The sequence below is a fragment of the Podarcis erhardii genome, assembly GCF_964252035.2.
Source record: "Podarcis erhardii genome assembly, chromosome: 4".
Taxonomy (NCBI): Eukaryota; Metazoa; Chordata; class Lepidosauria; order Squamata; family Lacertidae; genus Podarcis; species Podarcis erhardii.
Window position 1 is genome coordinate 67,483,508 of NC_138508.1, and position 12,791 is coordinate 67,496,298.

At 41.3% G+C, this 12,791-nt stretch overlaps 1 protein-coding gene across 3 annotated transcripts in view; it reads right to left on the bottom strand.

The window, feature by feature from the left end:
• The window catches only part of NHS (NHS actin remodeling regulator), a 240,124-nt gene that overhangs the window by 64,013 nt on the left and 163,320 nt on the right, over positions 1 to 12,791 (bottom strand). The window contains exon 1 of one of the 3 annotated variants that reach the window (XM_081859046.1): positions 1,192 to 1,344. The exons of the other annotated variants lie outside the window; for them this stretch is intronic. Coding sequence (XP_081715172.1) covers positions 1,192 to 1,225 — 34 coding nt within the window. The 5' untranslated portion in view covers positions 1,226 to 1,344. Of the gene's footprint in view, positions 1 to 1,191; positions 1,345 to 12,791 lie in introns of those variants that run through there. 3 annotated transcript variants of the gene reach the window in all.

The window sequence follows — 12,791 nt, forward strand, 5'->3', positions numbered from 1 at the left end:
TTATATAAACTTTTGTGAAATCCTTCAAAGCAACTAGCCACTCTGTAAAATAATTTCAAAGGTGATGTGGGGCAGAGCATATTTTCAGTGGTACTCACCTTTTGGGACTCTCTGTCCAAGGAGAGTCACAAAGACACCTTCATGCTTTAGCTTCACCCAAAAGTGAAGACTTTGGGGTTATTGTTTTTTTTAATCAGCAGAGCCTTTTCTAATTATTAATGCTGTTGTGGTTCTTTTGCCATATATTAAATGGATTTTATCTTTTAATGGAATGTTTTGTTAACTTTCTTGTAGTGCTTTTTGAAATGCTCCGATTCTTTAAATTAAAAGTGACCAATGCTCAATAGATAAATGCATAATTATCATTTTTGTTCAAGAGTTTTGAATAGATTGCTGCATTAGTCAATCAATCAATCAATTAATCAACCAACCAACCACTAATGACTTTCAGTTAAAACCAAGCTTGCCTTGAATGTACAAGTCAGCTACAGAGAAGCAACAGAGGTCCTCAGAATGTCTATATCATCTATCTGTCTGTCTGTCTGTCTGCCTGCCTGCCTGCCTGCCTGCCTGCCTGTCTATCATCTATCTATCATCTATCTATCTATAAAATTGGAGCATCTATTAAGTGAAAGTCATAACAGAAAATTATATTTATTGCTCACTGGCTGAGAATATACACCAACTTGCAAAAAGCAAAGTCGAAAAATGTGTTAAACTTTTTAACCACATTTATGCCTGTTGCTGATATATAAGTTACACTTTCTTTGTGTAACCCAAGGAGGTTCACCTGGTACTCACCTTTTTGGCATTGGGTGACCACCTTTTTATTCTTCCAGGTATTATAATGTTACAACATCCTCATGCTTTTGGTCCTGCTGTATAAATGTTTTGCTGCTGGTGATTTTTGTTTGTTTGTTTTATATCGAGGTTAATTTTATTCTGCTTTAATCTTTATGGTTTTTTATTTATTTATTGCTAACATCTGCTCTCAAGCAGCAAATACATTTTGTAAACAAACAAACTGCTAGAATACAACACAGATTCCCACATCTTTACTTAGCAAATGAGTTTTGCATGGAGGAGTTTGGGGGGGGGGGGAGAGAGAAAGCGTGCTTTATTATCTCCCGGTTACACAGAAACCCTGTCTACAAAGAAAAAGAGTATATTTATATATATAAATATATATACCTGCATTCTTCAGCAGACAGCAGCCCAGAGCCATTTCTGATCACTTTGTTGTGCTTCTTAAGAAAATCTCCCAATGCCCAACAGGCTTTGCCTCTCCTGCATACTGTTCTCTGAATCTCAGAGTCCCAGTGATATGTGCAAACTGACCTGCAGAAGTGAGGGGGAGACCAGAGGGTCGAGGGGAAATCCCTCCAGGAAACACGCATGGCACAGATTTTTTATGAACATCTGCACGCCCTCCAGCTTCCCCTTCTAGACAAGCACATGGTTCAGCCCAAGTACTGGGTCTTTCTAATCTCTTCACCGTCCAGCATAAATGGTAAATCAGAAGAGTGAACAGTAATCCTACTGCTCTCACTCTCTGTCGCATGGAGGTGGAAGGGGGAGGGGAGGTTTAACTCTTTTGTGGCCTGAAAGAATCTCTGGAATCTCTCTCTCTCTCTCTCTGTGTGTGTGTTTTTAAAGATGTTGCTTAAGTGACAGGTCTGGAAAGAATTACCCAGGTTCCCAAGAAGTATGAGAAAAGATTTACCTGAGAGAAGGAGACTAAAAGAAAAATTCAGAAGCTTCTGTCACTGTTTGTTTGAAAAGATTTATGCTCCACCTTTCCACAATAGATTTCTGCCATTAGTAAAAGCAAATAAAAAGGGGGGGGGGATAAAATAGCATATTTCGAACAATTTGAAACAGCAGAGAATAAAATCACACCCTTCATGTGCACAAGTGCTTCTGACCCCTTATGATTCACCCATGAAAATGGCGGGAAAGAACAGTATGCTGAAATACTACCCCAAAGTTCATCACATGAGCAACAGTGGTATGTTCCACGGAAACTGTGGGGCAATTACAATGCAAAACTTCTGTAATGTTCTGGGTGTATTAAAATATGCAAACATATATATATATTTTCTGGAAGCAATTAACATGCACATCAGTGCTAAGTTTCTCCTTTTTTCTGGAAGTATATTTTATGTCATGCAAAATATTGCTTAAAACTCAATAGTTATAAAAGGAAACATGGGGGAAACTGTGGTTTGAAAGGCAGAGAGAAAATGGGGAAAGTACTGGCTCTTCCCACTTTGGGCTTTGGCCCCGCCCAACCGTGGCATGGAGCCAGGCCTCAAACCAATTGCCCCTGAGGGAATGAATGCAGCCCTGGGGTCAAGATTTCTCACCCCTGACCTAAATTTTCTTCCATCTCATTTCCTTTATTTCAAGATAGTGTTTCACACACACACAAAAGCAACGTAACTGATCTTTATGATTCATCTCTCACCTCTGCTGTCAAGTAACTGGATTATGACATGCAGAAACAGTGTCGAGGGGCGAAGGCAGCAAATCAGACATGATTATTAAGTAAACAGAGAAATAGGTATTATAGTAAGAAAAGCGCAATGAGAATCTGAATTCTCCTTTGTAAATGATAAGCACACGCAAAAAAAATGTTGTCTAAGCAAAAGCTGAGAGGTGCAACTTGGATTCATAACAGGAACTGAAGCATAGCAGAGGTTCTCTGATGCATTAAGACAGCCCAAGTCAACAGAAAGTCTGGCTGTAACAGAGGCAGCGGGCTTGGAGAACATGACCTAGATAAGATACTTCAGCCATCCAAACAAGAGGAATCAGCAGCTTACACAGCCATGCACAGTTTCCTAAAAGGCTTGTAATTGTAGCCCCCACAGACTGCTCTTTCCCTTCCTCCTGTTTTTCTTTTATTTCTTACAAAGATAAGTCAATGCAAGAGATGAAATCAAGGGAAACAAAGGCAGGGGGAGAGATTGCGTGCCTTCCAACAGATTTTATTTAAACATCTATGAAAATCTACAGTGGCTGCTTTCTAGTTGGAAGTCCTTGTTCAGTCTCCACAGAAAATTTTAATACCCCCTTCCAAGCCCCCCGCTTATTTTGGTGGTGGCAAAAAAAATAACAAAATAAAAGTAGTCACACATTGAAGTTGGTGGAAACCACCTCCTCCCCAGTCATCAGATTGATTATTATATTGGTGAAGAGATTTTGATCATCTCTGCTGGATCACCAGGCAAAACAGTTTAGCTATCCCAGATGTAGAACGTACATCTAGATAGATACAAGATACACACACGAAATCCTCCTGCCCTGAATGTTATTTAGGCCTGGCTTCAGGATCTTTCTAGCCACTTCTCCATTTTTATTTTTAAAAAGAAGGCTCCCCCCCCCCAACAAAAACCATGCTGAAGGAAGGAAAAGGTGCTTGACATTTTGTTTTCTTTAGGAAGTCATAATAATTTTTAAAAGGTTGAAATATCAACAAGTCTGCTTTCCCCTCAAAGTGACCTCAAATACCAAAGGAAACATACTTGCTCTCGGTGCCTGAACAAACCGCAGTGAATTAATTCCGTGTTGTTAATGGCAAGGATGCAATTGCTCTGCAGACAACCCATCCAGATATGGGGAAAATAACTTGAGGAGTTGGACAACTCAGCAAGCTGGGGCCTGTCACTTTGATGGTCTCCTTCAATCTGCCGCACATTTGCACACATCTCAAAATTAACCAGCAGTTTGGATAGGATTGCATAAACAGACCTCCAGACTACTGGACGAGGGAGAACCTTTTATTTCTTTTCAAATGCCAGAAGAGGCCAGTTTATGGAACTGTGTTTTTTTCCACACTTTTCAGTATGTTTGCCAACCTGGAAGAGTCACAAGTGAGTAAGCGATGAAAAATGAAAATGTGCAAAGTCACTCTCTCTCACCTCTCACAGTGCTGTTTTAGGGATGAAGAGAAGAGGGGGAGAACCACGCCTGCTGCCCTGGAGCAACTTAAGAGGGCAGGCGCAATAAAAATGTAATAAGAATTATAGCAAAGAATTATGGCATTTTGTTTCAAGCTTACACTTCTGTACCTGCAGGTTAAAACAGTCCGACCCAAAAATATTGTGGAGTCTATGAAGCAGATCCACCATATCAACTAGAGGTCAGACTCCTGACACGATACAAATTTTAATAGCCTTCTCTGCTTGCAAGTAGCCCTGAGTTTTGATGCATTTATAGGAAGTGATAGAGACACACGTGAAGTCATTATCATACTATACTCTGTCCAACCCAACTATTATTACCCATGTCATAAATGTAAAATTTGAAGTGATAACTAGAGTGGCTGTAGGAGAGGATTTTCTCCAATGTTTGTATCAAGAGACATCTTGACTTTATACATACAGTCATACCTTGGTTGACAAACATCTTGTGAGTCAAATGTTTTGGCTCCCAAAGACCGCAAACCCAGGAGTGTGTGTTCTGGTTTGCGAACATTTTTTGGAACCCAAACGTCCATCGCTGCTTCCACTGCTTCTGGTTCGCTGCAGGAGCTTCCTGCAGCCAATTGGAAGCCATGCCTTGGTTTCCAAACGTTTTGCAAGTCAAACGGACTTCTGGAACAGATTCCGTTCGACTTCCGAGGTATGACTGTATATTCCAACAGTATGATGGATCACGTTTTAAGCTCATCTCTTGAGACCACTCTAATTGGCTCCTTCTGTAGATGAGAGATGCTTCCATTTCTCTTGATCATAATTCCAAAACAAATCTCCTGTACTTTAAATTATTCTTCACCTCTATCACTGGACAAGGAAGGCTATAGTGGAGATAAAGCTGTTGCTCAATAAATATTGGGATTTCAAATGAACTTTTCCTCCAATTCACTTAGTTCTGAATTACACATGTATGGGCATCGCTTGATACAGTTACAGATAGGTAGCCGTGTTGGTCTGCCATGGTCAAAACAAAATAAAAAAATTCCTTCCAGTAGCACCTTAAAGACCAACTGAGTTAGTTCTAGGTATGAGCTTTCGTGTGCATGCACACTTCTTCAGATACACTGAAACAGAAGTCACCGGACCTTTCTATATAGCTTTCTATATAGCTTGATACAGGACATCACTTGTCTCATCTTCTCCGTCCTTCACACTCAAGGTTAGCACTGTAGTGCTTCATTCATTTATATTGAATACATTTTTCTACTGCAATGGTATAACGGCTAAATTGCATGAAAGTGTCTCAGTACAATGAGTTTGCCATTCACCAAATATAGGGTAAACAACACAGGCTGCTTGCAAAAGGAAAAGCAAGTACACTTTGCCCCCTTCCTTGTTAGTGTGTTATTGCAAAAAGTTTGCAAAGACCCTCCTTGCAATTTCCCTCTCCCCTCTTTATAAACATGTACTTTACGTATCAGAGAGCATTGCAATTGCCAACGGTCTGTGAAATCGATACAGTTATTTATTCCGCTGCATACGCTGTGTGTGGGTGTACGTGTACAAGACAAAGCTGTTGACTTACGGAATCGGGTTGAGTTTGTAATCCATGCAGAGAGCTCTGCTCTCCCTGGAGAAATCAGGATGTGAAGAAGCAAAGCTTTCTTCATTTTTGTTGATTCCTAAGTAGGCCAAATCACTTTGGAAGATAGCCAGGAGTTAATTTAATATTCATCTCTGACCTGTTTTATTCCTTCAAGGTTTCAGTATGAAGTTGGCTGAAAGCCTTTTTCTCTGTTTGCCTGAAAATGTATCACCATTAATGCTATCCCCCAAAGCACGGTCTGCAGTGCACACATAAATAATAAATTCAGAACTACTGCCGCTTTCTTGTTCCATCAGCATATTACTGCAGGACCTTGATAGTCGCTACTCAGGTAATAGTCATGTGCATATGTTAACATAAAAGTTTGGGGCCTGCTCTTAATTTCACTTCTCCCCTCATTCCAGTTTATATGGCAGGTTGCAGGAGAATCTCTTCGGTTTCCTCAAGATGGTTCCTCAATCATATTTGTCAGAGCACAGCAGATGAGCGTAGCTGGCGGTATCATAACCCTTCTGGTAGCCACAGATGCAAGTAGTGACTGGACCTTCTCAGTCTTAAGTAGAGCAGAGTTGGGTTTGCATCTCGGCTGAGAACTTATCAGTCAGAAAGAGCTTTTGCAAATGCAAAAAGGCGCTACTGCAATGTGGAAGTGGGGAAAAGGTGACCATAATTTTGCACCCAAGATAAAGCACTTTTGGCAGGCCTTGTTTCAAACCAATGGAATCCTTTGTAAAATCCTTGCTACTGTAATTGAATGATTTGTAATGGACAATGCAGAAAGAATGCACATGCACTTGGACATTGATATGCACAATCTTTCCTCCAACTTTCCTCAGTGGGAAGGAATCTTACACATAAAACATTTGTACATGCCCATAGATGTGTTGACCACCTGCATGAAATTTAATGGGTCATAGGCATGGGCTGGCTATTGTAATACTGATTCCTCGTTTAATGTGGGTATCATAGTCATATTATAATCATTTGTCATTTTATAATAGCTTCATTACCTACAAAATCATCTTGGAAAGTTCTCAAAGCTTCTAAGGGCATCCACTCACTATTTCACTGCCCATCACATTCACACAACTTCTGGATAAGGTAAAGGTAAAGGGACCCCTGACCATTAGGTCCAGTCGTGACCGACTCTGGGGTTGCGGCGCTCATCTCGCTTTATTGGCCGAGGGAGCCGGCGTACAGCTTCTGGGTCATGTGGCCAGCATGACTAAGCCACTTCTGGTTGGGGGTTGGACTCGATGGCCCTTGTGGTCTCTTCCAACTCTATGATTCTATGATTCTATGGTGAACCAGAGCAGCGCACAGAAATGCTGTTTACCTTCCCGCTGGAGCGGTACCTATTTATCTACTTGCACTTTGACGTGCTTCCGAACTGCTAGGTTGGCAGGAGCAGGGACCGAGCAATGGGAGCTCACCCCATTGCGGGGATTCAAACTGCCAGCCTTCTGATTGGCAAGTCCTAGGCTCTGTGGTTTAACCCACAGCGCCACCCGTGTCTCAACAACTTCTGGATAGTGAGTCTCAAATATTGCTTTGCAATTCTTATAAGGTATATTACTATGGGTTGTTATGAGAAACAGGTATCAGCTATTATCTTATCATGTAACATTTGCAGTTCTAAGCCAATGTGTTACTATGGCCACAACTCATTATTTTTAGTTTCAAAGCAGTGATCTCTTGGGAGTTCTTATGACAAGGGTCTACATAGACTACAACACTGCTGCACATTTGTAATCAATCTCCAGAAGACAATTATAGCACTAGTTGTAGGTGAACATGCTTTAGTGCAGGGCTTCTCAAACTTTTGATCCCCAAGATCCTCTTGAGGGGGCTGAAAATTAATGAGGCCCACCAGTTACCTCATGGCAACCAGTCACAAGACAATGGTGGATGGAGGCAGAGTCAAAATCAGCTGGCAATTCTCTTGCCTGCTCTTGCCACACTGAACTTGTATTCCATTCCCTGCCCCTGCCAGTTTATTTGATCCTTTCTTCCCTGTTCTTTTTACACTCACTTCTTCTATAACATATTTCTTCTCTCATCCCCGTTTTTTCTATTCCCAGTATATTGTTCTAAAGTGAAATATTTAGTGTATTTCTCTTTATAAGTTCCTCCAACACCTCTTCTCACCCCTTCTCCTCAGAGGAAGCAGACTTCTTCTTTCCCATCTCCTCCTGACCACCTTTCCTTAGCAGTTGGGGAGTTGCTGGTGTTACCATTGGGCCAAACAAAAGGCTACAACAAGTGAGGAGGCACGGAATAGGCTTTGGGGCTGAGGCCCACCAGAAGGTGAAGCAAAGCTCACTGCTAGTTCCATCCCACTGTTTGAGAGATGCTGCTTTAGCGAGATTCTTACTCTATACTCGCTCCATCAATAAAAAGTGACAAACATTTACAGGATTTGCATAGGAGGAGGAAGAAAGACTTGTGGATTAGCAAATGTGAAAACTCAGTTGTGGTTTCCAAGGGCAGACCTTCCAAGTGTCCCTGTTTTCCAGGGACAGTCCTGGATTTAGAGAAGCCTTCCCGGTTTCCAGTTTGATCCCAGAATGTCCCGCTTTTCCTTAGGACGTCCCTATTTTCATTGGAGAAATGCTGGAGGGTATGCAATGGCAGACTCAAATGTTGAGCAAGCTGACTTCCACTTGTATAACACGCTAGGGCAGGTGGAAGTCTGTTCTGCTTGTGCATGGCTGGTGTTGTGGTGTGTGTGTGTGTGTGTGTGTGTGTGTGTGTTTGTGTCTAGATAGACAGACACAACAACAACAATGCAGCCACATTTTTATTGAAACTCTTGTGATTGTCTATTCCTGCCAGAGCATCACGGAGCAGACTCAAAGCGGCCCAACACAGCTGGTCTGATCCATCAGCTGTAGACAAGCTGTTCCAGTGTGTGAAGCAAACTGCTGCTTGTCTGCCAATAAAATACTGTTTGGTTCATTCTTACACGAGTGCTTGGATTTACAGCCCAGCCTGTCGAGCCTGAAGCGGAACAGCCGCTGCACCAAGAGGGGTGTAAAACTTTATTCCATCCATTCAACATGGCCTTAGCATCTGATCTTCAGGAAGCAGGACAACACAGCCTTCAACATTTAAAAAAAGAGACATGGATGTAACAGATTTGGCTAAGCCCCATTTTATTTTTCTCAGATTGAAAGGGAATTCCCACTTGACTTGCAGCCAAATCTTCTTGGCCTGAGGCCATCTTCAGGCCATGTAAGCCAGAACAGACCTAGAATCTACTCTTGGAAGGGTGTTAGTGCTTGAATAAATGGCATCCTTCCCAATGAAGTCAGCACTGCTCCACCAGTATGGGAAAGCAGTCTGACACCTATTTTCTTGGTGGGATGTGTTAGATCTTTGACCTGTTTGTAAATCTCAAGGATATGGCTACTTGGTGCCCCAGTTCCACAGAGTCACCACAAGTCCCCAGCTCCACAGAGGTGTTGCTGCTTTAATAAAAAATATCATTTCCAAAGACTTCATATAACACAATGTATAACAAAAAAATAAACCCAAGGAAAAGTCAAGTAAGAGCTTACAAACATAATGTAGTACACTAATTTCTATGCAGAGAATGCTGTTTATAAACTGCTTATAGGGCTTTTTGTTTTGTTTTGTTCTAGTAAGTGTGTGTAAATCCTGCTAAATAAAATAGATGTCATCATGGCTGTATCTATTTTTCTTCAGGATAGGGTGGTCCAATGCAAAAATAAAATGAAATAAAATAATTCTATTGTCCCTCATTATGAGTAAACCAAACCCTGGGTTAAGGGCGTGGCACACTTAGAATCTCTCACCGCTCAGCATTTGGGGTGGCGTGCAACAGTGCCATCACAGAAAGTCAAAGTATTTGACAGGTACAACACAGCTACAATATTTGTGCTTCAGTAGCATCTAAAATGGCTTTAATTGGGAACAAGAAGGAAGGAAAGAAGAAGAATCCGAGAACAGCGGGACCGAAAGTTCATCAAGGACTGGACCAAATTTGTAAATTATTTGGAAGACAATTGTATTCCATCAAGGACTGGACCAAATTTGTAAATTATTTGGAAGACAATTGTATTCCATCAAATACATTGGTAGGATTGCAAGAAGTTTTGTAAGGAAGGTACAAAAACCACTGCAGATAAGAATAAGAATGTATGATATTTTAATGTTTTTGATTTTAAAGCAATGGTTAAATAGTGAAAATGCAGAAATTTGAAATGAAAGATAGGAAATCATAAGGAAGGGTTGAAGGAAGTCAGGGCCCTAAAAAGCCAAAATGTGTAATATAAGAGGAGACATTGCAATGGAAAGTATTATTGTAAAACTAATAAAAATGATATGGAAAAAAAGAAAGAAGGAAAGAAGGAAAGCAAATAGTCACAGTTATGTTAAAACAGCAACTGCTTAACCTCTCCTGAGGTGAAGAGGTCAAATGATAAGGCTCTGGATGAGGACTCAAAGGAGCGGAAAACAGAGTCCATAGAAATTAACTCCAAATCTCCTTATGCCGATTAATTTACATTAATTTGAAAGTAGCTTTTTCACATAGTTTTGTGGGGCATAATGCAAGACAGTAGACATACAATCTTTTTGAGGGGGGCAGGTTTACAAATTATTTGTATTATGTAGTTACCCAATGATTTTACGGTTGTTGTTTTTCTGAAAAGCCGTCAGTGAGGGAGGCACAGTCATGGATTTATCTACCACCTCCTGACCAGGCCTCAGGAAAAGATTGTGCTGATTGGAAAACTAAGTCAAGTGAATTAACCCATGTTGGATTTGGCATAAGCTAGAAAATCCTTCAAATATGATTACAAGCCTCCCCCCGCCCCTTATTTTAAATCCAAGTTAGGTTTCCCAATACAGTCACGGAAGATTTGTTTTGCTTCAGACATTAAATTGGCTGTAGGTTAACATCCCTCACAAAAGGCTCCTCTCTCATATACAGAAACAACTCTTTAAAAGAAAAAGAAAAAAGACACTTCGTTCAAATGCTGTGGTGGCCTTGACAGAAACAGCGGAAATTCTTTTGCAATCTTGGGGAAGGACTAAAGCTCAGTGTCAGGGCACAGGGATTATAATACAGAATATCCCAGCTTCATTCCTCAGCACCTCCAGTTACGTCGGGAAGGTCTTCTGCCTAACACCCTGGAAAGTTCCTGCCATTCAGTGTTGATAATAAAGAGTTGGGTGGAACAATGGTTTGACTCACTGTAAGGCAGTTTCCTGCGTTCCTTGTACTCAAGGTACAAGGTTGTGTGGTGTCAAGGTTCCCATCGGCTAATTACTGCTCCCATTATCTCATCTCTTTGGCTGGACTCCATCCAAACCAAACACCCCAGTATGACTCTGCTCAGCGTCATGTGACTCCAAACTTTAAGGGTACAGCAAAATAATACAGGAAGCAGGGGTGCCAAAGAGTTCTGTCAGAAACAGAACTGGGAGTGGAAATGGCCACAATGTGCATGTTTGCCCGAGGTCAGGAACACAAATCACACAAGTGAATATGAGCGGTATTTTTCATTGTGTCTTTAGTCTGCAAGCACAACATAAATAATTGTTATTTTCTGCATGGTTTTTGATGTTTCTCTTCCACTGAGATGTACTGAAGTTAATCACATAATGAAATGAATCATTCGTTACATTACATTTTGGCCATAGTGAATAGTGAGGTGAATGACACAGATTTTAGCAGAAGCCGAAGAGTAGTGGAATGGAAACAGCGCTGATTGCAAGGAAGGGACAGAAATCGCTGGCTGCTTACATCCCTAGCAGGAAGTAACTATTCAACTAATGCAGATAAAAAGGTTCAGCAATAATCAGGTGACATATTTTCCTATTCTGATCTTGCTTAGGTGTGTTCCTCCTTAGTAGCACATTAACCCAGCCCTGATTTTCACATGAAATTTTGTACTCAGTTCAAAATATCAGCACCTCAGAGGCAAAGCTAGATGTGATACTCTCCATGCCTGATCCAGATTGGGATCATAGTTGGAAGTGACAGAGCTTTAGCTCTTTGCCCATTGCCCTGCTGTAGTCTTGATCCAGATCATGCTCCAGCCACTCAATTTTGTTGCCTTTTTTCTCCACTCTTGGTCTTTCAATTAGATCTGTGTGCATGCAAATGTACTTGTACACATACAGTGTGTTTGGAGCAGTCTTTGGCTTAGCCAGTTGGTTCTGGAACCATTACATGTTATTTGAGTGTCACTGGCAGACAAGGAGTCCAATTCCACTAATATCTCATGCCAGGTTCTGCATTTCTGGGTTTTGGTTCTTCACAATAGAGCCAATGTCAATGCAACAAGCAAACAAAACAATGCTGCAAATGTAAGAGGAGGGTACAATTGTCAGACTTATTTCTGGGAGGGGATCCTGTGCTCTTTAAAAGCTGCATGACTGGAGGAAATTCATGAGGTCGAGCTTTTCAGTGACTGCCGTGCAAAGTTTGCCTTGCAACCTAAGTACCAGCACATGGTTATGATTCAAACTAATCTACAGCTGCATATCTGTACAGATATATTGTGAAGTACATGACTTAAGAGAGAGTATGGAAAATTTGTGCCATAAGTACAGTGGTACCTCGGGTTACGTATGCTTCAGGTTACATACGCTTCAGGTTACACACTAACCCAGAAATATTACCTCAGGTTAAGAACTTTGCTTCAGGATGAGAACAGAAATCATGCTCCGGCAGTGTGGCGGCAGCAGGAGGCCCTATTAGCTAAAGTGGTGCTTCAGGTTAAGAACAGTTTCAGGTTAAGAACGGACCTCCGGAACGAATTAAGTACTTAACCTGAGGTACCACTGTACTACCATTGCATGTCCATTTTAAATATGCTCTTTCTTCTAAATACCATAGTGCTAAAGTTAGCAAGTCAATGTTCTGCTCACATGGCAAGGGGTGCTGGCCTATTAAGAAAATGAAATGATAAAACAAACGTCTGGCAATGCTTCAGATCAAATACCAAAAACCTTGAACTGCCACTATTCATTGGAGACTCAAAGCTCTGAAGATGGAGGCCTACCCACATTTTTTACATTATGAAGCAGATGGAAGCTGTAATCCTCTCTACAGCACAATGGCGCTCCCCCACCTCCGCCCCACCAACAGTAGCAGATGACAAGCTCATTTCCACAAAATGTTTTCTGCTTCTGTCCAACGGACCAACAATGTTCAGATGGAAAGGAGATGAACTGAGCAGCCTACAGATGCAGTGTAGAGAAAAGAAGCAACCAAACTATTACAAAACCTA